The 21,083-nt window shown below is 52.6% G+C and overlaps 6 protein-coding genes across 6 annotated transcripts; 3 read left to right on the top strand and 3 right to left on the bottom strand.

Annotated features, from left to right (window-relative positions):
* Window positions 1-616: 616 nt before the first annotated feature.
* On the bottom strand, window positions 617-2,557 carry ASPGLDRAFT_24070 (uncharacterized protein; the record flags this gene model as incomplete). Its single annotated transcript, XM_022543362.1, has 1 exon — window positions 617-2,557. One exon carries the CDS (start codon window positions 2,555-2,557, stop codon window positions 617-619), a length of 1,941 nt encoding a protein of 646 aa, XP_022402573.1.
* An 882-nt stretch (window positions 2,558-3,439) lies between these two features.
* Window positions 3,440-5,907, bottom strand: vps27 (ESCRT-0 subunit protein VPS27; the record flags this gene model as incomplete). Its single annotated transcript, XM_022540366.1, has 5 exons — window positions 3,440-4,365; window positions 4,426-5,191; window positions 5,270-5,551; window positions 5,616-5,748; window positions 5,840-5,907. The coding sequence occupies 5 exons, from the start codon at window positions 5,905-5,907 to the stop codon at window positions 3,440-3,442; spliced, it is 2,175 nt and encodes a 724-aa protein (XP_022402574.1).
* A 415-nt stretch (window positions 5,908-6,322) lies between these two features.
* Window positions 6,323-10,496, top strand: ASPGLDRAFT_145774 (putative ubiquitin C-terminal hydrolase). The gene is made up of 3 exons (XM_022541860.1): window positions 6,323-6,813; window positions 6,885-7,085; window positions 7,149-10,496. The coding sequence occupies exons 1-3, from the start codon at window positions 6,580-6,582 to the stop codon at window positions 10,044-10,046; spliced, it is 3,333 nt and encodes a 1,110-aa protein (XP_022402575.1). The 5' UTR covers window positions 6,323-6,579; the 3' UTR covers window positions 10,047-10,496.
* Window positions 10,460-11,453, top strand: ASPGLDRAFT_44858 (cytochrome b5-like heme/steroid binding domain-containing protein). Its single transcript, XM_022546098.1, has 4 exons — window positions 10,460-10,584; window positions 10,676-10,823; window positions 10,895-11,021; window positions 11,096-11,453. Exons 2-4 carry the CDS (start codon window positions 10,708-10,710, stop codon window positions 11,264-11,266), a joined length of 414 nt encoding a protein of 137 aa, XP_022402576.1. The 5' UTR covers window positions 10,460-10,584; window positions 10,676-10,707; the 3' UTR covers window positions 11,267-11,453.
* A 464-nt stretch (window positions 11,454-11,917) lies between these two features.
* On the bottom strand, window positions 11,918-16,013 carry ASPGLDRAFT_122573 (putative RNA binding effector protein Scp160; the record flags this gene model as incomplete). Its single annotated transcript, XM_022540336.1, has 4 exons — window positions 11,918-12,894; window positions 12,971-15,236; window positions 15,296-15,564; window positions 15,629-16,013. The coding sequence occupies 4 exons, from the start codon at window positions 16,011-16,013 to the stop codon at window positions 11,918-11,920; spliced, it is 3,897 nt and encodes a 1,298-aa protein (XP_022402577.1).
* Window positions 16,014-17,872: 1,859 nt separating this feature from the next.
* pakA (mitogen-activated protein kinase kinase kinase kinase STE20) lies at window positions 17,873-20,536 on the top strand (the record flags this gene model as incomplete). Its single annotated transcript, XM_022544363.1, has 4 exons — window positions 17,873-19,831; window positions 19,888-19,987; window positions 20,044-20,378; window positions 20,432-20,536. The coding sequence occupies 4 exons, from the start codon at window positions 17,873-17,875 to the stop codon at window positions 20,534-20,536; spliced, it is 2,499 nt and encodes an 832-aa protein (XP_022402578.1).
* Window positions 20,537-21,083: the final 547 nt, after the last annotated feature.

Here is a 21,083-nt window from a genome sequence, read left to right on the forward strand (position 1 = left end):
ACAAGAACCAGGAAGCTTTTATCATCAGTTTGCATGGTACACTGACCCAGAGATCACAACTACTCGGTATGAAGAACTTGAAGCCCCCAAGAATCATTTACAGAAAAAGAATACTTTGCACCCATTATCTAGCCTGGCTGACTGCCCACGGTTCCGGGCCTGGGTCTAGCAACTTCTATGCTAAGGTGCTCTATACATGTCATCCGTCAGTATCCACTCTCATTAAGTTAAATCACATATTTACAGCAGAGCACCATAAACTCGGTCCTATACAGAGTGCAATGTATGACCTGCATGTATGAAAAGAAACAAAAGAAGCCAAGTCAAGCCCTGTACTGCCATAAACCAGATACACACATTAAGTAACAGTAATCATGTCCCATGCAACGAAAAAATAAAAAAGCCAACAGAGCAAAACAAGCTGATAAAAAGAAATAGACAAAAGTGTCTCCTGTTGAAGCAATCGATGCGTTCTGCCGTAAATAACCGTATGCTGAATGTGTTCCTCTTAAGTCAATCAATCTGATCATGATGATGCTAATGCGAAACCGAAACGCCGAGGTTGCTTGCTTTGCAATTGCAGTAAAATAACAAAAAAAGGACGAAAGTAGGGCGGCTACGCAGAAGAAGCCACAATGCGACTGTCCCACATGCGACGGATCATCATTTCAGTGTCGTTGTATTCGTTGGTTTCCGCGTCGTCGTCAGTCGAAGGATTTGCGGTTGCCGTATCATCAGAAGTAGAAAGGATCCGCTGAGATGGGTGTTGAGATTTCGGCCGATCACCAGAGTCGTTGACAGACGAATCATCCGCCTCCGAGACAGAGGGCCTCATCCTCTTACCCACGAGCTGTCTCGCTTCCGGACTCGAGGCTTGACCGGATCCCCGACTAGACTGCTGTCTGTCGTTGAGGAGTGTTAACGCGGGTGCTGATTTGACCGGCTGGCCGAGTGATGTGTTGCTTCGTTCGGAACCTCTGGTTTCCTGGATGACGGACCTTAAGCGGCTGAAGCTATCTGCGGTTGGCGACTGGAATCGTCGGACGACTGTGAGTTCTAGAGCGGTCTTCTCGAATGCCTTGCGGGTTTGCTTGGCTTCGTTGTCGTGTCCTGGACCGCCTGATCTGGCTGACCCGTTGACAAGTGCTCTTCCCGCATCGTACGCTCCAGTTCCTGGTCGGCCGTGCGCTGAAGTCATGAAAGTCCCATCCATCGCCGACGGGGGCACCGTATCATGACCATCAGGAGGGGATGTGTTCAGCGCAGCCGTTCGCTGTAGCCAGAGCTTTTGCTGTGTTCGAGATGGTGGCTCTGCGCCAGGGGGTCTCGAGGGCGGGGATGCACGAGGCTTAATCGTAGTGCCAGGCGACGGCGGGGTCTGCGGGTGATAGTGTGGCAGAAACGAGGACGGGGTATTGGGATCGGAATCTGCCCTGGAAGCCCCATTGTTGTTCACGATGAACCTGGAAACGCCTCCCTCGATCGATGATGAAGTTGCTTGTGTGTGGTTTCCGGGGGTACTTGCTAAGGCGGGATTTGGCGAAGGCAACGTGCGTCGGGAGCCATCTTGACCAGCTTTCAGGCTATTCAGCGAAGCAGTACGTGAAATGGCAGTATCGATAGCCGCCGGTTTGGCCATGGCGGATATGGAGGACATGGCGGGGGGAGCTTTGGCCGAAAGCGCCGGACTGATAAGACGAGATGCGATCGCACTGGGTTCAGGTACTTGACCGGCTTCTTGTTGTTTGTTATCTTGTTGCGACTCTTGCTGTTCCTGAAATCCCTGCCTCTCTTTCTCCTCGTGCTGTGGTTCTTGTCCCTCCTCGTCGTCCGTTGACTGACCTTCCTGAGCGAAAGTTTGGCTGGTCGGCTCCGGGAGACTGGTCGCTCGCGGTATTTGAGGATAAGGGCGCTTGACAAATATCAAAGGATCCACTAGCGCTGCAGCGTTCTCCACGCTTCCCTTGGATTGTGCAACGGAACTGCGCCTAGTGCTTTCGGGCGACTGCGTAGTATCCTCCCAGTCACCGTCGTCGTTGTCCGAATCTCCGATCTCGAAACCCACCGTTTTCTTCTTCCCAGAACTCGAGCGGGGACGGTCGGTACTAACAATTGATTTCTTGCTGGGAGCTGTACCTGTAGACGTATATCGTCGCAACGCGGGACTCGAGTTATTTTTCTTCATCGACGTTGCCGGATTCGGATCTTCGAACTCAGCCTCCTCCCAGCGCACGTGGGGACCACCGCGCGGGGGACTCGCAGCGGGTGTCGCGGGCGCAGACTTTTTGCGTTGATGATGACGGACGGGCTCAGCTCCGGAAGTGAGTCGCTGTAATTTGTTGACGTTCTTTCCGTAGGAAGGATTGCGATTGTGGTTGTGACGGTGGCCGACGAGGTGCGGGCGAGGATGATGATGCCGGTGCACGACGTGGGATTTTGGGTCGGACGAATCTCCGGTAGTTGAGGTCGAGCGCGTGACAACGGCGTGAGAGGAAACTGCACGGCGCCCCAGGCCCGGGCGCTTGACGGGGGAAGAAGTGGCATTGGAATTCGGCATGACGGTGATTAATCAAAGAAAAACACGCCGTCTCGAGAGTGGCCAGGCTGCCAACTAGGTGCGTGGGTGAGTCTGTCTTGTCTCTCTCTGGGCAAGGCAAAAAACTCCGAGGAATGCGCGACGACTCAACGAACCGCGAGTGGGCCAGGGATCACCGGCGCGAAATATGGAGACCGAGGTCTAAGGAGGAGAAGCACTGGGGGAGGAGATCCAGCAGAGCGGTAGTGGCCGTAGCAGGAGCTGTGCCGTAGCAGTAGTGACCCTTTTCTGGGGAAGCCGTACAGAGCAAATAAGCGACGATAACCAGACCACAGACAAACGAACGAAGCGATGATGACTATGCTTCTGGAACTGTCTTGTCTTATGGCCGAGAGTCGGAGCGCGACGCAGGATAATTGGAGGAAAAAAAGACCGAGAGAACGACACCACGTGAAGACGGAGGTAATACAGAGTACAGTGAAACAGTATAGTTACTTGTAACTGATGAGAATGAAGATGAAGATTGATGAGGATGAGAAGAAGGAAAAAAGACAAGAGAGAAATTGAGGATGAGGACAGTGGAGGAAGAAGAAGAAGAAGAGAAAGCCTGGACCAGAAAGAGGCCTGAGGAAGCTCTCACCTTCACTTTGGCTCGACCGCAACCGGCGGGTTATTAATTACGCGTTAAGACGCCACAAAACGATGAAAGTGAATGGGAGATCTTTGCCTTACAAGTACTTGAGAAACAATACGGGTGCTTTATCCATACCAATCACCGTTTGTATACACTGACTATCCGTAACAACCAAGTCTCTTATTCTGGTATCATACTATATAAGGAGAGTAACGCCGTGGCTCAAGCAAAAGATAAAAAGGACAAAAGGACAAAAGGACAAATAAGCACTACAGCTCGATCAAGCTTTCCTCCACAGGCGGTCGAGACGCTGCAGGTGGTGCATAGTGCGTGCTTGGTGCAGAAACCGGCGAAACATCCGCCCCAGTAGGATACGTGCCACCCTGTGATTGGAGTGGATATGCAGACGGCACAGGTGCCTGCTGTTGCGGCTCATGCTGCGGCGGTGGTGGATAATAGTAGGATTGCTGCGCTTGTTGTGGTGGCTGCTGCTGCTGAGGAGCCGGTTGCCCACTCATTGGCATCGGAGGAGCCTCTGCGTACTGCTGGTACGGGTACCCAGATGACTGCTGGTCCGTAGATGGCGGCTGCTCTGGTGCGCTAGGCACTGGTGCCGAAGGGTACCCGGATGATGCTGGGGGGTATTGGGGGTATTGAGAATCCTGATGCTGCACCATAGACGACGGCTGATACGGCGTGTCCGGCTCCCCTGGTGGTCGGAAAGTGTAGTCTTGCCCTGGCAGCGTTGGTGCCGTATAATACTGCGCTGGAGCTGCTTGGCCTGAGTATGGTGACTGCATCGGATTGGAAGGTGGCGGAGAAGCAACAGGAGGATATGTGGTCCCATTCCAGGAAGCCGACTGAGGGGGCTGCGGGTAGACACTAGAGCTCCTGGTATGACCAGTGCCATCAGGGACACTCCTCTCGAACTGAGGCTGTTGCGCATACGCTGTAGCAGACGGCGGTGGCGCTTCGGCAGTGGGTTGTCCATAGTAGAAGTTCTCCAACCCAGCCTTTCCATCGGAACCAGAAGGAGGGGGAGGCATGGAAGGGTACACGCCAGGGTATTGCCTTGGAGGAACAGCCCCATACCCTATTGAGTGTTGCGAATATGCATTCGACAGGCGATCCTCCAACATACGGTCGTAATAACGAACCACCGTCGACAATTTGCCATGAAGATCAAGGAGAGTATCTAAGCACGTTGTGTCAACAATTTAATGTATTACATCGAAATCGAAAAAAAAAAACTTACCATGCTTGCTCATTGTCTCACCATAGCTCCTTGCAAGCTTCGGTCGAAGAGATCCGATGCTGTCATACAACTCTTGAATCTGGGGTTCTCTGAGAATGGTTCCGGGCGGTTGATGTTGCAGTCGGTCGACCAGAGTAGCAAAAAGATGGATATTCTCCGCCTCCACTGGGCTGAGTTCGTACGGGTTCTTAGGCAAAGGCGTTGCCGCACTCGGTGTGTCTTGCGCAGGAGGCTCCGTAGTGCGATTCTTCAAAGCCGCAGCGTGTTGTTGTTTGTGTTCTTCCATATCCCGCAGAGAAGCCTCAATAGCAGCCTTCAGATCCGCATCCTCTTCCTCCTCGACATTTGGCTGGGCAGCTGGAGGCTGGACCTCGGCGAGTTTGGCCTGTGGGACATAGCCTGCGGAGCCCTTGTTCTGAGCCTCCTCCAAGCTCATTTCCAATGCCCGACGCAAGTCATCATCAAAGCCACCTTCCGCCCTGGCTGTTCGAGGTTCCATCGCGTTAGACTTGGTGATAGAGTTGTTCTTGAAGGAGGATCGATCCGGAAGGTAAGGTTGCGGGAACGGTTTCGACGTCAACCTCGCATAACACCCATCATCAACGCGCACCGGTTGTAGTATGCCCAGATGGGGCAGAGGAAGGGATTTACTCGAGCACTGAGCGTCAAATACGTTGCCGCAATTCCGGCAGTGGTGCTTGCGATTCATAAAACTGAACGGTGTCCGACAGCGCATACAGACGTCCGAATCTATCCATTCTGGAGGCTATAAAGCAAAGTCAATGTCAGTGTCAGTGTTCAGGGATTTCCCAATAGAACCTGAAACATGAAAGAAAAGACCTACCGCACTGCTTTCCAGCATGCTGCCACTGATTAGAGACTTAGGAGGGAATGGGAACCCCTCGTCCTCCAGCTTCCGGTGAGTATGCCCAACATATGCCAAGTCTATACGCCCTTGTGCTGCCATCGCCCAATCCTGGATAAGCGCCAGCATCTTCTCTCTCACGTCGCTGTTGAGCGGGGCGCCTTCCGCCTTGAGGAGCGATACAAGGTTATCCATAAACTCGCGTGATGCGATTTCAGCAAGGAAATGTGTGCCCCCATTCTTCACGCACGTGTCTGTCAACTAAAGCAAGATAACCCCCAATTAGTATGCCAAGCATAGCTGTTATCGAGAGAAAAGAGCCAACCTTCAAAGTCGCTAGTTGTATGTTCGGATTCCGACTTTCTAACCGTCGTTTCAACGCTCTCATCGCCTCCTTTGGCTGTACACCTTTCGACCGGATGAGATCCGAGATTTCTAGATTGAGGGCGATATCTTCCCTGGAAAAGAGAGGTTATGTTAGGACCCGCCCTGATATGGGGAAATCTGATCCAATTGCGGAACATGACAATCACATGTAGACAAACATACAAAGAAGACGATGTAGCCCGCTCGATCCGCTCATCGAGCGGCGAAGTCGACGAGAACCAACTCGCCATGGTGACGGTGACGAGAAGTCGGATGTAGTTGCAATTGTAGCGAGAGACGTTCTGATAACGGAGGAGGGGATGATCGCTATGACGTTGGGCAGGGACCAGCCAGAAGGGGAATCAAAGAGAGAGAATACTTGCAGAAACCAGATAAACAATAGAGACAAAACAAAACTAAAGGCAAGGATATCAAAGAATCAACAAGAGAAAAAGCAGTCGATGTTTGGGGCCAAACACGAGAGCGACTGCGATGAGTTGATGCACAGCTCCAGGCAGATCAACGAGGCGTACATATTACATAAGCCACCACATTCACCGCCCAACGCACCGCCACACTTGGGCGGTGAGTAAACAGTCACATGACTTACCCCGGACCATAGCCACGTCCCGAAGGTGGACTGAACAGCAACTCGTCCTTATTATTCTGTTCTGTTGCTTTTTGGTTTTTGCCTGTGATTTACTGCATTACGTTGCTTGGCTTGGAACGATTACAAATACTTCTTGTCACTTCTTGCGCATTTGTGTGGTTGCCGTTCGCAATCTCCTACGTACTCTCCCCCTCCGTCAATCGCTGTGCCGTCCTCCGACCCGACCTTGGAATATCGCCGCCTGCTCGATACCCTCGTTTAAGCCCAAAGAAGAGTCGAACGATGCGTTGAATGGTTTCATAATACTGGGAACATGTCCTCCGATGCAGCGACTTTACCTTCGCCGCCAGATTTCGCGCAGTGGGCGAGCAACAATCGCCCTCAATCAATTGTGAGTGGCATGTACTCGAGCGGAGGGCAACCGGGTCGGTTCTATGGGAATGGCAACAACAACTCTCCACCGGCTGGGGGTGGACCGCCTCGGTTTCCGAATATTAAGGATCTCCAGGACGAGGCGGCATCGCTGGATGTGAATGGGATTACTCCGGTAAGTTCTTTATTTGGGCTATAATGTACTTGGTGCGGGGAATGACTGGGAGGTGCTAACTTGGCTTATAGTTGAGTATATTGATGAAACGAGCATACGAAGCAATTGAAACTGCGAAAAGCCTTGCCGATAAGGACAAGCCGGATCAAGCCTACGTACATTACCTTCGCGCCTCCGAGATCACCGTCAACATTATCCCTCATCACCCCGACTACAAAATGACGGTCAATCAAACACCTGGATGGTACAAGCAGTTTGCAGATTTGATGATGGTAGGCCTCACATTGAGAAAAATGACCACTTCTTGTGTGGCCTTGGCTGATTGGAGAATATAGGCAGTGCGGACAAAACAAGGAACAATGGACGAAATCAAGAAACAGATAATCCAGGATAATCTCGTGAGCAACGTCCAGCCCTCGAGGGAATCTGCGACAAACTCCCCGGCTCCTAGTGGCAGTTCAAGAGGTCGACCGGAGGATTCAAGCAGCAGTTCAATCCGGATGCCGAGCCCGTCAGAATACCAACGGTCAGCTATGCAAGCCAAGTTGAACAACAACCGGTTTTCCGCGCCTGCGGAAGATATGCTAGCGCAGAGGTTTGCCAGATTAAAAGCGACACCATCCGCGACAAATAACCAGAACTCCATGGCTGTCGGACAGAATGGAGCGCTGGCTATGCCGGCGGCCTCAGGATATGTTGACAATTATCCCCCACGACCATCATCGAATCTTTCCCAAACGACCGCTCCATACCCTCCCCCTGTTCCTCCGCGCCGTCCCCTTGGCCCTCGGAGTATGGGCTCCTCCCCCAGCGTACCCACACTACCACCAAAGATTCCTCTAGACACCTCGCTGCCCCGCGCGCCGGATCCAGCGTATAGTCCGATATGGACCGTGCCGTCGCAACCACCCTCGAACCCCCCGCGTACTTCGACAGAAATTTCGCGTGCCAACAACTCAAGATATTCACATCTGGTTAATTCTCCTAGTGCTAGTCCTAGCCGGAACAGCTTATATGATCCATATCGGTCTCAGACACCCAACGGTATACATCCGGCGAAGAGCAGCACGGCCGACCTGCCACATCGACCAGCGATTGAGGCACAAGAGCTACTCGACTATCTACGAGAATACAACATTCTACTGATAGATGTCCGTCCACGGGACCAGTACGACCATGGGCATATCTACGCCAAATCGGTAATCTGTATTGAGCCCGTCGCATTGAAACCTAACGTGTCGGCCGAAGAGCTAGAGGAGCGGCTCGTGGTGTCGCCAGAACATGAGCAGCCTTTGTTCGAAAGACGGAATGAGTTCGACATGGTTGTTTATTATGATCAATCGACGGACTCGGTCAGTTACCTCGCCGGGTCGCCAGTTGGGACTTCAGCGCCTCATCTGCGGGCGCTTCATGACACTCTCTACGAATTCAACGCCTACAAACCATTAAAGGATGGGCGACCTCCAGCACTGTTACTGGGAGGCCTGGATGCGTGGATTGATCTGCTTGGACAGCAGTCGCTAGCCACGTCGTCGACAGCAGTCGTCATGGGATCGATCCAAGCAAAGCGGCCTGTTCGCAAGCCGGGGCGACCTCTAGGAAGAGTGCCAACCGTGGTGAGCGCGAATTCCAGTCTGGAAGTGCGAAAGAGGCGGCTTCGCGAGTACAAACCTCTCAACCCCGAGGAGCTCACTGCGTGGATGGAGAAGTCGAAGAACGAGGAAATTGATACGGTACAAGAGGAGGAAGAGCCTCTAACCGAAGAGCCGGAGGAAGTAGATGGCGTTGAAGAGAAACCTACAAGTTCGCCGCCGTCGCCATTCGTACATACATATGAAGATTTCTTACGCCGGTTCCCGGAGCCACATGCGATCCAGGAATCGATGACTGCGCCCCATACTCGACCACTGGCACCACCTCCCCTGTCCACCTATGCGGCTCCTCAAGTTCCACAAGCGCCATCGCGGCCTCCACCCGCCGTGCCCCGGCCGAAATACAGTGGGGTGTCGGAAGGACGACAGATCCAGCCGCCGCTAGAACGACAAAACTCGGCGAATAGGACAGCACTATACCCGTCAGGTCTGAACCGACCAAAGTTGCCGCGAACGGGGCTGACGAACTTTGGCGTCACGTGCTACATGAACTCGACACTGCAGTGCCTCAGCGCGACGATGACGCTGAGCAAGTTCTTCAACGACAACCGGTTCCGGATCTATGTACAGAAGAACTGGAAGGGATCGCAGGGGGTGATGCCGGGGTTGTTTGCGAATCTGATCCGGTCGCTGTGGAGGGGTGATGTGCAGGTGATCGTACCGACATCGTTCCGGAATTTCTGCGGGCGGTTGAACCAGGAATGGGCGATCGACCGCCAGCAGGACGCTAAGGAGTTCTTTGATTTCTTGGTAGATTGTCTGCACGAGGATCTGAACATCAACTGGCAGCGCACGCCGCTGCGGCCGTTGACGTTTGCCGAGGAGATGCAACGGGAGCGCATGCCGGTCCCGAAGGTGTCGCGGATCGAGTGGGATCGGTACTGCCACCGGGAAGAATCGTTCATCTCGTCCTCATTTGCGGGACAGCACGCGAGTCGACTACGATGCACGACGTGCCAGCGCACGTCGACAACATACGAAGCATTCTACAGCATCAGCGTGGAAATCCCCACGTCAGGCACGGGGGACATCTACAGCTGTCTACGCAGCTACACGCAGGAGGAAATGCTAAGCGGCGACGAGGTCTGGAAGTGCCCGTACTGTAAATGCGAACGAGTCGCAACGAAAAAGATAATCATCACGCGAGCGCCCCAGATCCTCGTGGTCCATTTCAAGCGCTTCTCCGCCTCAAAAACACAGAGCGCACGCAAGATCCACACACCAATAGACTTCCCGCTGTACGGATTAAGAATGGACCCATTCGTGATATCCTCGCCTCCTCCCCTATCTTCATCCTCTTCCCCAGAACCAGGCCAGCCCACTCCGACCCCGACCCCAACCCCGATGGGAGCGACCGTGCCCCCGTTCACATATGACGCATACGGGGTCCTGCGCCACATCGGGCCGTCAATGGGTAGCGGACACTATATCTCGCTCGTGCGGGATGCACAGCGTCATTGCTGGCGGAAGTTTGACGATGATCGGGCGACGGACTTTCAGCCGCGCGAACTGCGGCATAAGGAGCGGTTGCAGAACGAGCAGGCGTATATTGTGTTTTACGAGCGGGTTCCTGCGAAGTAGATTTGTCATTCTTTTTTTTTTATCACATTTGTTTATATTATGACCGTGATGGGCTTGGTACTAGAGGCGTTGGATATTTTTTGATTTCGGATGTATTATGAGCATTGACGAGTGACGAATATGCATGTGTTATCGGTAACTGAACATAGTCAAATGTACTGAAGAGTACGAAGAGAGTATATAATTCCGCGCGGGGTCGATGGTGGATGATAGACTAATCCCGACAGCAGGAACCGGGGGGAGGCCGAGGTTAAGAACGGTATTATTGCACGGATAAACTGTATGCGGACAGACATGCCAGATGTAGATACTGGGGAGACATTCTAATAAGCCCGGTTTGATTGGCACCGGGCAGAATCAGCGGATAGACCGCCGGCAATATCTCACGGTCTGGATCGGCAGTCTTCTTTTCTTTTCCTTTCTCTTATTCTACTTATCTTACTCTCTCACACACTCTCTATATTATTACTCTGTCTTGATATCTCATCTATCTGTTTTCTGTATATCCCATTTCTTGAACCCCTCCTCAGTTGTACCCGTGAGTTATACTACTATACCCCTGATCGCGATCTGGCCAAATAAACATCTCCATTCCCAACAATCACTAACACCACCTGTCATCACCACAGTCCAATAACTCCTACACAACACAAACACCACAATGGCCGACAAAGAACTCACCTTCGCCGAGGTCTCCGAGCACACCACCAAGAAGGACCTCTACCTCATCGTCCACGACAAGGTTTACGACTGCTCTTCCTTTGTTGACGAGCACCCGTAAGCTCCCACCCAGCAACCCGATTGCGCCCTACAATACACAATAAAAAGAAGGATGCTAACGGCAACAGTGGTGGCGAGGAAGTTATCCTCGATGTCGGCGGCCAAGACTCAACAGAAGCCTTCGAGGATGTTGGCCACAGCGACGAAGCCCGCGAATTGCTCGACGGCATGTACGTCGGGAAGTTGAAGAGAATGGTACGCCCCCCATCACCTCCCCTCTTTTCCCTTATACAACGCAATCTATATCCAGAGACTAATAAATGCGACAGCCCGGCGACCCAGCCCCCAGCACCCACGGCAGCTCTTCGTCCTCGTCCAGCGGCAGCTCGGGCTCTGGTCTCGGTCTCGGTCTGTACGCGTTCCTTTTGCTCGGTGGTGCGGTTGCCTACGGTGCCTATCAGTATCTGCAGAATGCCGCCGCTGCTGAGAACCAGCAGTAATTTTATCTTGAAAGAAAGAGAAAAAGCATTTTTATTTTCCCGTTCATATTGATCTTGGGGGTTCCGGTCTAATTTAGCATGGGAGTGTCGTGTCGTGTCTCGCCTGCGCATGCGATTTTCTTATTTTATGGTTTTATTTGACGATTTTTACTACTTTCTTTTCTTTACTTTTTTTTTTTTTTTTTTTAAACTAGCTGGTTGCTGGGTGATATCCAAATGCAGACAAGACAAGACATGCTGTCCTTTTCTTTTTTTTTTGATTTCTTAGCTACGGCGACGTCTCGGTGAAAAGAAATACAATAGAGCAAGTGAGAAAACCAACATTTAGGTCCCCCTTTTCTAACCCATTCCCTAAAACAATGCGATGGCATGATTCGGCAATGTCGCACGATACGGCCGAGGTCCCAATGTCACCAACACTACAGTAGGACAGACAGCCAGATTGTCAACAAAACCAGTTAAAAGTCATAGGATTGCAGAAACGCACTCTTTTATGCCAATAAACAAGTCTATCTAAAGCAAAAAAGGTACAAGAATGGAATCAAAGAGAAAAAGATAGCTAAATCACATGAATAAATATGTCGTATATAGACTTTTTCAAACGCGCAAAGAAAAGAAATGCCAATCATCAAATCACACTGATCGAAAAGATTAACGACCAGCCAATCCAGCCGCAACGGCTTCCAGAATCAACTCCTTAGCTTGCTCGACGGCGTCCTTGCTTCCCTTGATTTCGATCGCTTCGCCCTTGGTCTGGTCCTTGGGCACGTTGATCCGGCAGTTGGTCTTCTTGCGGATCGTGTTGATCTGGCTGCCGCCCTGGCCGACCACGAAGCGGTAGGTCTTGGGGTCGGGCAGGATCAGGTATCCTGTCGATGATTGCTGCGAGGCGCTGGAGATGGCCTTCTCCAGGGCGGCCTTGGCGCGGGTCACGTTGTCGCCGCTGCCCAGCAGAACCCAAGGGAAGGTGGCGGGCTGCGAGGGGTCAGCCTCGACGGCGTTGTCGACGACCTTCCAGGAGTGAGCGTCGAGGGATTCGCTGGGGTCGTCTGTGATGAGCGGAAGCGAGGTCGCTCCGTTGCCGACGGCTCGGGACTCTTCCGAAACCGGTCGGGGCGGAATTTGCTGGCCTGCGTGGTCCACTGTCACCTGGTAGTCGTTCCGAAGACGACGGAAGAACGCGCCGTTGTCAGAAACGGCGTGGTGCAGGTGTCGCGGGACTTCCACCGTCTCGCCCTGCTGGTCCTTGAGCATGCCCAAGATGTGCTCCTTGGCGGCCTCGACAGCGTCGCTGGCACCCTTGAGTTTGACGTCGGAACGACCCGAGCCCTGCTTGGGAATATCCAGAGTCACATTGAATTGCGACTCGATTCCACGGCGGGTATCACCACCCCGACCGATGAGCATACGGTGTTGCGCGGGCGGAATCTCAACATTAGCTGTCACCTGGTCTTCCCGCTCCTTGACAAAGGCCTCGATCGTGGCAATGATGTTCTCAACCACATTGCTGTTACCCTCTAGTCGGATCGTAGACTCGGTGCTGTCAGGGCGCGGGAACTTGACCAGTCGAGCCGCGCTGCCATCAGTAGGGCCACCAGCGTCAGCAACAATCTTGCGGATGTTTGCACCTGCACATAACAAAGAATCGATCGTTAGCTTACTGTAGACGAAAAAATTCAACTGGAACAAAGAATTAAAACTTACCACCACCACCAATCAGAGCCTTGTGGTACTTCTTGTCCACGTCAATGGTCTTGGTAATCGTAGAGTCAAACTCCGATGCACGCTGCTGCAGGAATTTCTTTGCTTCATCAACCTGCTGCTTGGTACCCTTGACCTTAATCTGCACGCGGCCAGATGCATCTGGTGCATCATTTGCTCCAGGAACATCAATCTGCGCTCCAGTGTCCGCGCGGAGACGGTCCATCTCACGCCCGCGCGCGCCAATGAGCGACGGAACCTGGCTTTGAGCCACAGACACCGACGTCAAGTACGAGTGGTCCACCACCCACTGCAAGAGACTGAGAATCTCGTCGCGGGCGGAATCGGCCCCCTTGCTCGGACCCTTCACGACCACTTCGTCAGAGCGAGCGGCGCGAGAACCACCAACTTCACTGGATGTCTCGGCCTGCGACTGGTCATCAGAGATCGTCGCCCGGGGGAACTGAACGCGAACAGCGTAACGGTCCTGGAGGCGGTTGACCTGGCTACCCTTCTGCCCAATCAACTCACGGTGATACTGGGCGGGAATCTTCAGGACATGCGTGGTCTCATCCTCCAGCTTCTTGCCGAGGTTGATTATCCGGATCTTAGCAGCATCGGCCTTAGCCTTGGGGCCCTTGACCTCAACCTTGCCACTGTCCACCTTGATGTCGACATCAAACTCATCGCGCAGCTTGTTGATGTTCTCGCCGCGCTTGCCAATGAGGAAGTTGGCGTACTTCTGCGGGAAGTCAAACGAGGTGGTGTATCCTCGCTCCAGGTCATCCTTCTCCTGCTCAACCACGAAGGCCTGCAGCGTGGAGATCAACTCGTCCACAGACCCAGAAGGACCACGTAGCGAAACGTCGCACGAAGCTCCAGTCCTGTCGCCAACGAGGGCGCGAATAGGAATGGAGTCCTCACCCTTAGCTTGTTGCTCACGCGCGATGAACTTTCGGACCTTCTCCTGGTACTTGGCAGGCACGCTGGCCGACTTGGCCACCACGTTGCTCTGGTCGCCCAAGGTGCCCATCAAGTAGTCATGCGCTTCTTGGAGGGCCTTCTCGAAGGCAGTAAGCTCAGCAGGGGCGGGCCGCTGGCGGGGGATCTCGAAGTTGGTAATGTTGGCCGACGGACCCTCGTAGACGAGCACAACCTCGGGGCTGTCGACATCTTCGGGAACCATCAGACGCACTCCGTAGTCATCTTGCAGTTTGGACACGCTCCGGGAGCTGAGGTAGGGGTGGAAGTAAGGGTCGATAGAGACGTGGCGGATCCTCGAGGGTGGGTGGGCTTGAACGAGGTTCATGATGTCGGAACGGGCACGGATGGTGTTCTTTCCGTCACGCGAGTACACCTCCCATGTCACGGGGCCATCAGACGTAGGAGGAAGAGCGATGCGGGCGTCGTGCATCCTCTCCAGCTCATTGATGATCTGACGCTGTCTCAGGTACCGGGTGAGAGCACGAGCGTGCGCATGAGGTCCGGCAGGAGCGCCGGCGTGCTGACGGGACAAGTCAATGCTTGCCATCTGCATGCTCGTCGCCTGATCCATGGCCCGGTTGATACCTGCCTCGATAGAGTCTAATGGACCCGTAACGGTGAGAAATTCACTCTCATCGGAAGGTGGAGGCAACACGATCGCACAGCCCGTCTCGGCAAGGAACTCGTGCAGAGCGTCATCTCGGTCACCCAAAATGAACTGATGCTGACCACGGTTGATCGCCAGCTCGCGAAGGGTCAACTGGCGCTGCAACTCACTGGCCAGTCGTTCAACTTCAGCACGGGCCTCCTGGGCCGCCGTGCGCTCTCCGGAGATAAGAATAGCCTTGTCGGGGACTGCCACGAATTGCACCTGGCCCGGAACCGCCTCCTGGGGTGGAGGCTGGCTTTGCCAGGTGTCGTAGCGAGGCACGTGAATCTGAGCGCTGGTGCGCTCTTCAATTCCTCGGAGGTTGGAGTTGTGAGCACCCGCGATGAAAGGGAAGAACTCTGGCGGGATCGACTTGACTCGCAAGCTAATGTTGGAGGCCCGTTCCTTCACAATTGCCTCGATTTCCCGACGAGCCATCTCCGCGGCGACGGCATCTCCTTCGATCAACACGTCAATGGTGTCGCTATCATCGTCTTCGCCTCCAGCGGCGGGATCGTCGACTCGGGGAACTTGGACACGCGCACCGGTGCGCTGTTGAATGTCCTGAACCACGGCGCCTTGTCTACCAATGATGTGCGGACGAGCAGAAGTCGGGATTGGGACACGGACGGATTGCTTGAAAACAAAGTTGGTTAATTACAGAGTCCCCCAATGATGTATATTAGAGAACGTACCTTGGACCCAACTTGCTGCGCAACATCCTTCAGGGCCTGTCTGACAGCATCCACGGAGCCCTTACCCTCAAAAATGATCGACCCTCCGGGTCCACCCCGCATGTCAACATTGGCCTTTGAACGCTTGGAGATGTCACGGAGGATGTCGCGGAGAGGCTTCTTGAGTTGACCCCGAGGAAGCATCTGAGAAGGTGCAAGCCGGAGCTGCTCCATGTGCTTTCCAGGAAGACTCATGATCCTAGGCACATCAGAAGGACCAAACCCGCCAGCTATTGAGATCCGTTTGGTCAGCGTTCAAATCATGTTTGCATTGCATAGTAGAGAAAAACTTACGGGCCTTGGAACCGTTAGCAACCGCAGCAGCAGCCGATGGTTTAGCACCCCAGGTGGCCGCGGCCGGAGTCGTGGGCTTGGGACCACTTCCCAAGGCGGGGAACAATTCCTCTGATTGTACGTCAAGAGCGGGGGCATTCCTGGGAGCGGGCTTAAAAGCAGGCTTGGGGGTCGGAGCCGGGGCAGCTTGGACAGGTGTCGGAGCGGCTGCCAGAGCGTCTGGCTTGCTCTCGTTCACCAACGACGACGGAGGAGAGTGTTGGATATCCTCCTCATCCGGGACCACTTCAACAGTTGCCTTGTGTGCGGCGTCCTTCTCATGTTTTTCCTCCAGCATAGCGGCCAGGGACTTGTTCCCATTGACGTTGGAAGCTTCAGCAGCCATGACGAGGGGAATACCAGGAGCAACCAAACGGATCGATTTCGGGAAGACTCAATTGGATCGGATGGAAGACCCAAAATTCCTGTATAGTCTACGAAATGAATTAGTACCGGACAATTCAGCGGAGGTGTTGGGGAATCTGGACATACCCAACTGTTTCACGGAAAATCAATCAACTCACTGAATTGCTTCGGAGAGTTTCTTTACCGCGATGAGACGTGGGAAAGGGATTATAGAAAATAGAACGACGAATAAAACAAGGTCGAACGCTCTGCTAATACTCACAAGCAAACACACGAGTGGGAAAATGAACAGAAGGAACCCGAGTTCGAGAGAAATATAGGAACGGGATAAATAGAAGAGAAGAGAGGAGGAGGAAAGAAGAAGAAGAAGAGAGAGGAGTGAGAGGGGAGAACAGCTAAGCTGGGAGGGCAATTGGGGGAGCCGATGGAGCGTGGAGAGGAGGAAGTTGAGGACAACAGGAGAGAAAACGGTAGTGGTGGTGGTTCTCGGGGAAAGCCGACACCGCCCAGCTGTCAAGTTGATATTGGTGATACTCCGTACAGAGCATGAAATTTAAGACAATTAATAATGTCTACTTTTTTATGCATTGGAGAGAATATTCAAGTCTCAAGTTTATTTGCATCGGTTATGTAGGGTATGCTTGCATGTACAGAGTACAAGTAGATTCAGAGACACAACGAATAATTCACATGGCTAAGTAAAGCACTGCAACAGTGCATACAAGTACAGCGCAGAGTAAATGTGCAATGTTGACCGGTATTGAGACCAAGCATTGTTCCGTTTGTACAGCTGGAAATCCGTTGAGCTTCATCTCATCCCAAACGGGAAATCGGGTATTAAACCACGTGACAGGATCAGCTGACCGTGGATGCTGATCGTTTCCATAACTTCCAGAAAAATATCCGCAAAGATCTTGCATGCTTACGATGTGCACTGATTGTTGGTTATTGTCAAAGTGCCCAATTATTGACGATACTGTACAGAGTACTAGTATCTGTATGACTGAGTATTCCACGTAAGCTATTCATTAGGTAGGCGGTATAGTCCAGCAGTATTCTGCAGAATTCTGTACTTCCCCTGAGCAAACACAGCGCTGCCAATGTTACCAGTCAGATCGGATTGATATTGCCATATTCCGCATATTATTGACAGCGAAGAATAAACAATCTTTGTAAGTATTGTACATAATAATCATGGTGAGTACCAGGGATTCTGTACAGAGGACAGTGTTTCATATCAAACCTTAGACTCCATCGCGGGCCTGCAATAACGGGGCAAAGTGGTTCTAGAATTACAGCTAGTCAGACCAGCGACTGGCGGCCGTTGCTCCTCTTTTCTGACACTGGCTTGTCGCAGTTTCGCAAAGCAGGCAGAATAAGAATATTTGTAGATGAACTGGCGATCCGTTCGTTTTCTGTTCTTTTTCTTTTCTCCAGGATTCTTAGTAGTGAACTGTTGGACACCTCAAGTTTCTCATATAAATCCCAGTTCTCCTATTATCCTCCACGTGCTGCTCTCTTTTTTTGCACCTTTTTTCTCTTTTATTTTCTTCTTACCAGCATCTCCTTTCTTTGGCACTATTCTCACCTTGTGTCATTATTCTTTCCCTATATTTGTATTGCATTCAAACCATAGAAAAATATCTCCGGTCGGCAACGCACCGCCTGGATCGGTGACTGTTTTCCCCTCTCCTCCCACTCGCTGGTCTCCAGCCATTCGGGACCCATCCACTGCTGATTGCTGCTGCTGCTGCTGCTCACTCTTCATCCTTCCCGTTCCCATCTTCACCACTCCTTCCCTATCCTAACCCAAACCCTCTCTAATTCACAACACTCACTATGAGTAACGAGGGCGGTTTTTCATCACTCAAGTTCCGTCGGCCGTCGTCCAAGTTGCACAAAGATCCTCCAAGTTTCACCTCGCGGATTCTCAAAGGCCATCAAAGCCACACTTCGCTCAAACGACATCCTTCTGCCCCGGTTGCTCCTCGTTCCTCTGCAGTTGCCGCCGGTCGTGACCATACTCGTACCAGATCCAACGCTTACGGTTCATCGTCGTCGTCGCTGGAGCAGAACAACAGCAGCAACAATAACAGCGCTGGTGCTTCCCCCATCCTGTCCGGCCCCGATCCCCATTCTTACCAACCTGCCCGCCCCGCCCGTTTTTCCCTCATCGAGCAATCCTCCGATGAACTAGTTGGTAGCCCCTTCGACACGCGGGGCATGCTAGATGCGTTAGACGAGACCGCCGCAGAGTCGGACCACCAGACGCCCTCCTCCTTCCCCCAACCGCCCCCTCAACAGCAAGCCTACCACTCTATCTCCAACCAAGAATCCTCTCGTGGTCTCAGACAGTCCGCCAGTTTTACGGCACTACAGAACCGGATGGATTCGTTTCAGCAACGGCCCGACAATAACCGCTCCCCGAATACCAAGCGATTCTCTGACGAGGGGACTATCACTTCCAAGCCCCCTACTGGTAGGAGTAAGAAGGCCAGCTTTTCCAGCTTTGTCAATAGCATGCTAGGCTCCCCGCGAGGCGTCAAGATTTCGGCCCCAGAGAACCCAGTCCATGTCACCCATGTGGGCTATGATAACCAAACCGGCCAATTCACCGGCCTTCCCAAGGAATGGCAGCGTCTCCTGCAGGAAAACGGTATCTCGAAGAAGGAACAGGAAGAACACCCTCAGACCATGGTTGACATTATGCGATTCTATGAAAAGAATGCTCGCGGTGACGACGAAGTGTGGCACAAGTTCGATCATGCCTATCCTTACCAGCAGCCCGCCGTTAGTCCCCTTGTTCTCACAAATACCCCCTCTCCGTACGGCTCGAATGCGCAACAGACCTCTCCACCCACCAGTCCTCGGTTTCCTCAGAATCATGAAGGCAGTTTCGAGAATCCACGAGCTCCGCCGCCGGTCCCTCGCGGCGCCCAGGGTATGGTCCCCAACAGAGCGCCTCCTAAGCCCCCGGTGCCCGCAAACATGACTCCAGCTCGACCAGCACCTCCGCCGCCCGTTGCTTCGAGTCCGTATGCAGGTGCCGCCGGTCCCTCGCAGCCTTTTGGCACCCCGGCCATTCCGGAGGTGGAAGCTTTGCCTAGCCAGCCTAGCGGTGGCAGTCCTGTCACCCAGGTGCCAGCTGGTGCCGTCACTACTCCCGCCCAATACCAGCAGCAGCAGGAGCAGGCGATGGCGGCTGCTCAGCAAGCCATCGCCCACCAGCAATTGACCCGGAGCCGCAGCCAGCGTCAGCCCGGCCACCAGCATCAAGGTTCCCACCAGCTCGAACAACAGCAGGTGGCCGCTCCGGCCGCTCCAGCCGCTCCAACCCCTCCAACCCCTCCAACCGCTCAGCCCACGCTTCCACCTCATACGGCTGCCCCTCCTGCTGCCCGTCCGCGACATCGTGTTCGTCAGAGCAATGGTATGGATATCCGGACTCGATTGCTCGCCATCTGCACGCCGGGCGATCCCACGCAGATGTACTACAATCTGAACAAGATTGGCCAGGGTGCATCTGGTGGCGTGTTTACTGCGTACGAGAGGGGGTCACATGGTTGCGTGGCCATCAAGCAGATGAACTTGGAATTGCAACCAAAGAAGGATCTCATCATCAACGAGATTCTCGTCATGAAGGACAGCAAGCACAGGAACATTGTCAACTTCCTGGACAGTTACCTGTACGGCTTGGATCTGTGGGTCGTCATGGAATACATGGAGGGTGGCAGCTTGACCGATGTAGTGACTTATAATATCATGAGCGAACACCAAATCGCGGCCGTCTGCCGAGAGGTGAGTAAAATTCTGCCTTCTTTCCATAGAAAGCTGACGCTAACATACCAATCAAGACTTTGAGCGGCTTGCAGCATCTTCACTCAAAGGGCGTCATCCACCGTGATATCAAATCAGACAACATCCTTCTCTCCATGGAAGGGAATATCAAGTTGAGTAAGTTATTCATCTCGGGACGTTACCCTCTTCGAACAATGCTAATGCTCTTCTAGCCGATTTTGGTTTCTGTGCACAGATCAACGATTCTCAGAACAAGCGGAATACCATGGTCGGCACACCTTATTGGATGGCCCCGGAAGTCGTGACCAGGAAGGAGTACGGACGGAAGGTTGACATCTGGAGTTTGGGCATTATGGCCATCGAAATGATCGAGGGCGAGCCTCCCTACCTGACGGAATCGCCTCTCCGGGCACTTTACCTGATCGCTACGAACGGCACGCCCAGGATTAAAGAAGAGCATCAACTGTCGCATATTTTCAAGGACTTCTTGTACTTTGCACTGAAAGTCGATCCTGAGAAGAGAGCTTCGGCACATGACTTGTTGAAGGTGAGTGCGGATCCGATTCCGCTATGATTGATCAATTCACTAACTATGGATAGCACCCCTTTATGTCGCTCTGTGCACCGTTGTCGCACCTGTCACCTCTTGTCAAGTCTGCGCGGATAAGCAAAGCCCAAGAGAAGGCCCAAAAGGGCGGTGTTTAATTGTTCTATACCCAGTCTTCCGGTCTTTTCATTGTCGATGGCTTTTGTCTCTTTCGTTTTTCTTCCAGATACCCATACCTTACCCTTCCAGTCACTATCGCCTAATCGTGCTCCGTCCTTACGCCGTCGTCTTTATCTCATTATACAGTGTCATAGATGGCGATCTATTGTTCGGCCTTTAGCCTTTATTGTTACCTATTCCCTTTTCTCGCCGTTTCATCCAGACCACCTTTTCCCTTCTATTACCCGCTAAAATCTCTCTCGGGTTTTCTATTGTGATGTTTTTATTATATCGTTCTTTCGACACTTCTTCGGTGACCTTTTTCGGATGTTCTTCATTTTTTTTTTTTTTTTTTTTTTCCATGGGAAAACTGCTGTATATCTTATCGGGTTACTATTGTGCTGTTTTTCGATGTCCAACCCAAGCGATGGATTTTGAATAATATGGATCACCATGTCCAGCAAAAGCATTGTGCTAATATCTTTTGTCGTTTTTAACTAACCATTTATCTGTGATTTCTTGTTATATTCGTTCCCAATGTAATAT

This window comes from Aspergillus glaucus (genome assembly GCF_001890805.1).
Source record: "Aspergillus glaucus CBS 516.65 unplaced genomic scaffold ASPGLscaffold_6, whole genome shotgun sequence".
Classification (NCBI taxonomy): domain Eukaryota; kingdom Fungi; phylum Ascomycota; class Eurotiomycetes; order Eurotiales; family Aspergillaceae; genus Aspergillus; species Aspergillus glaucus.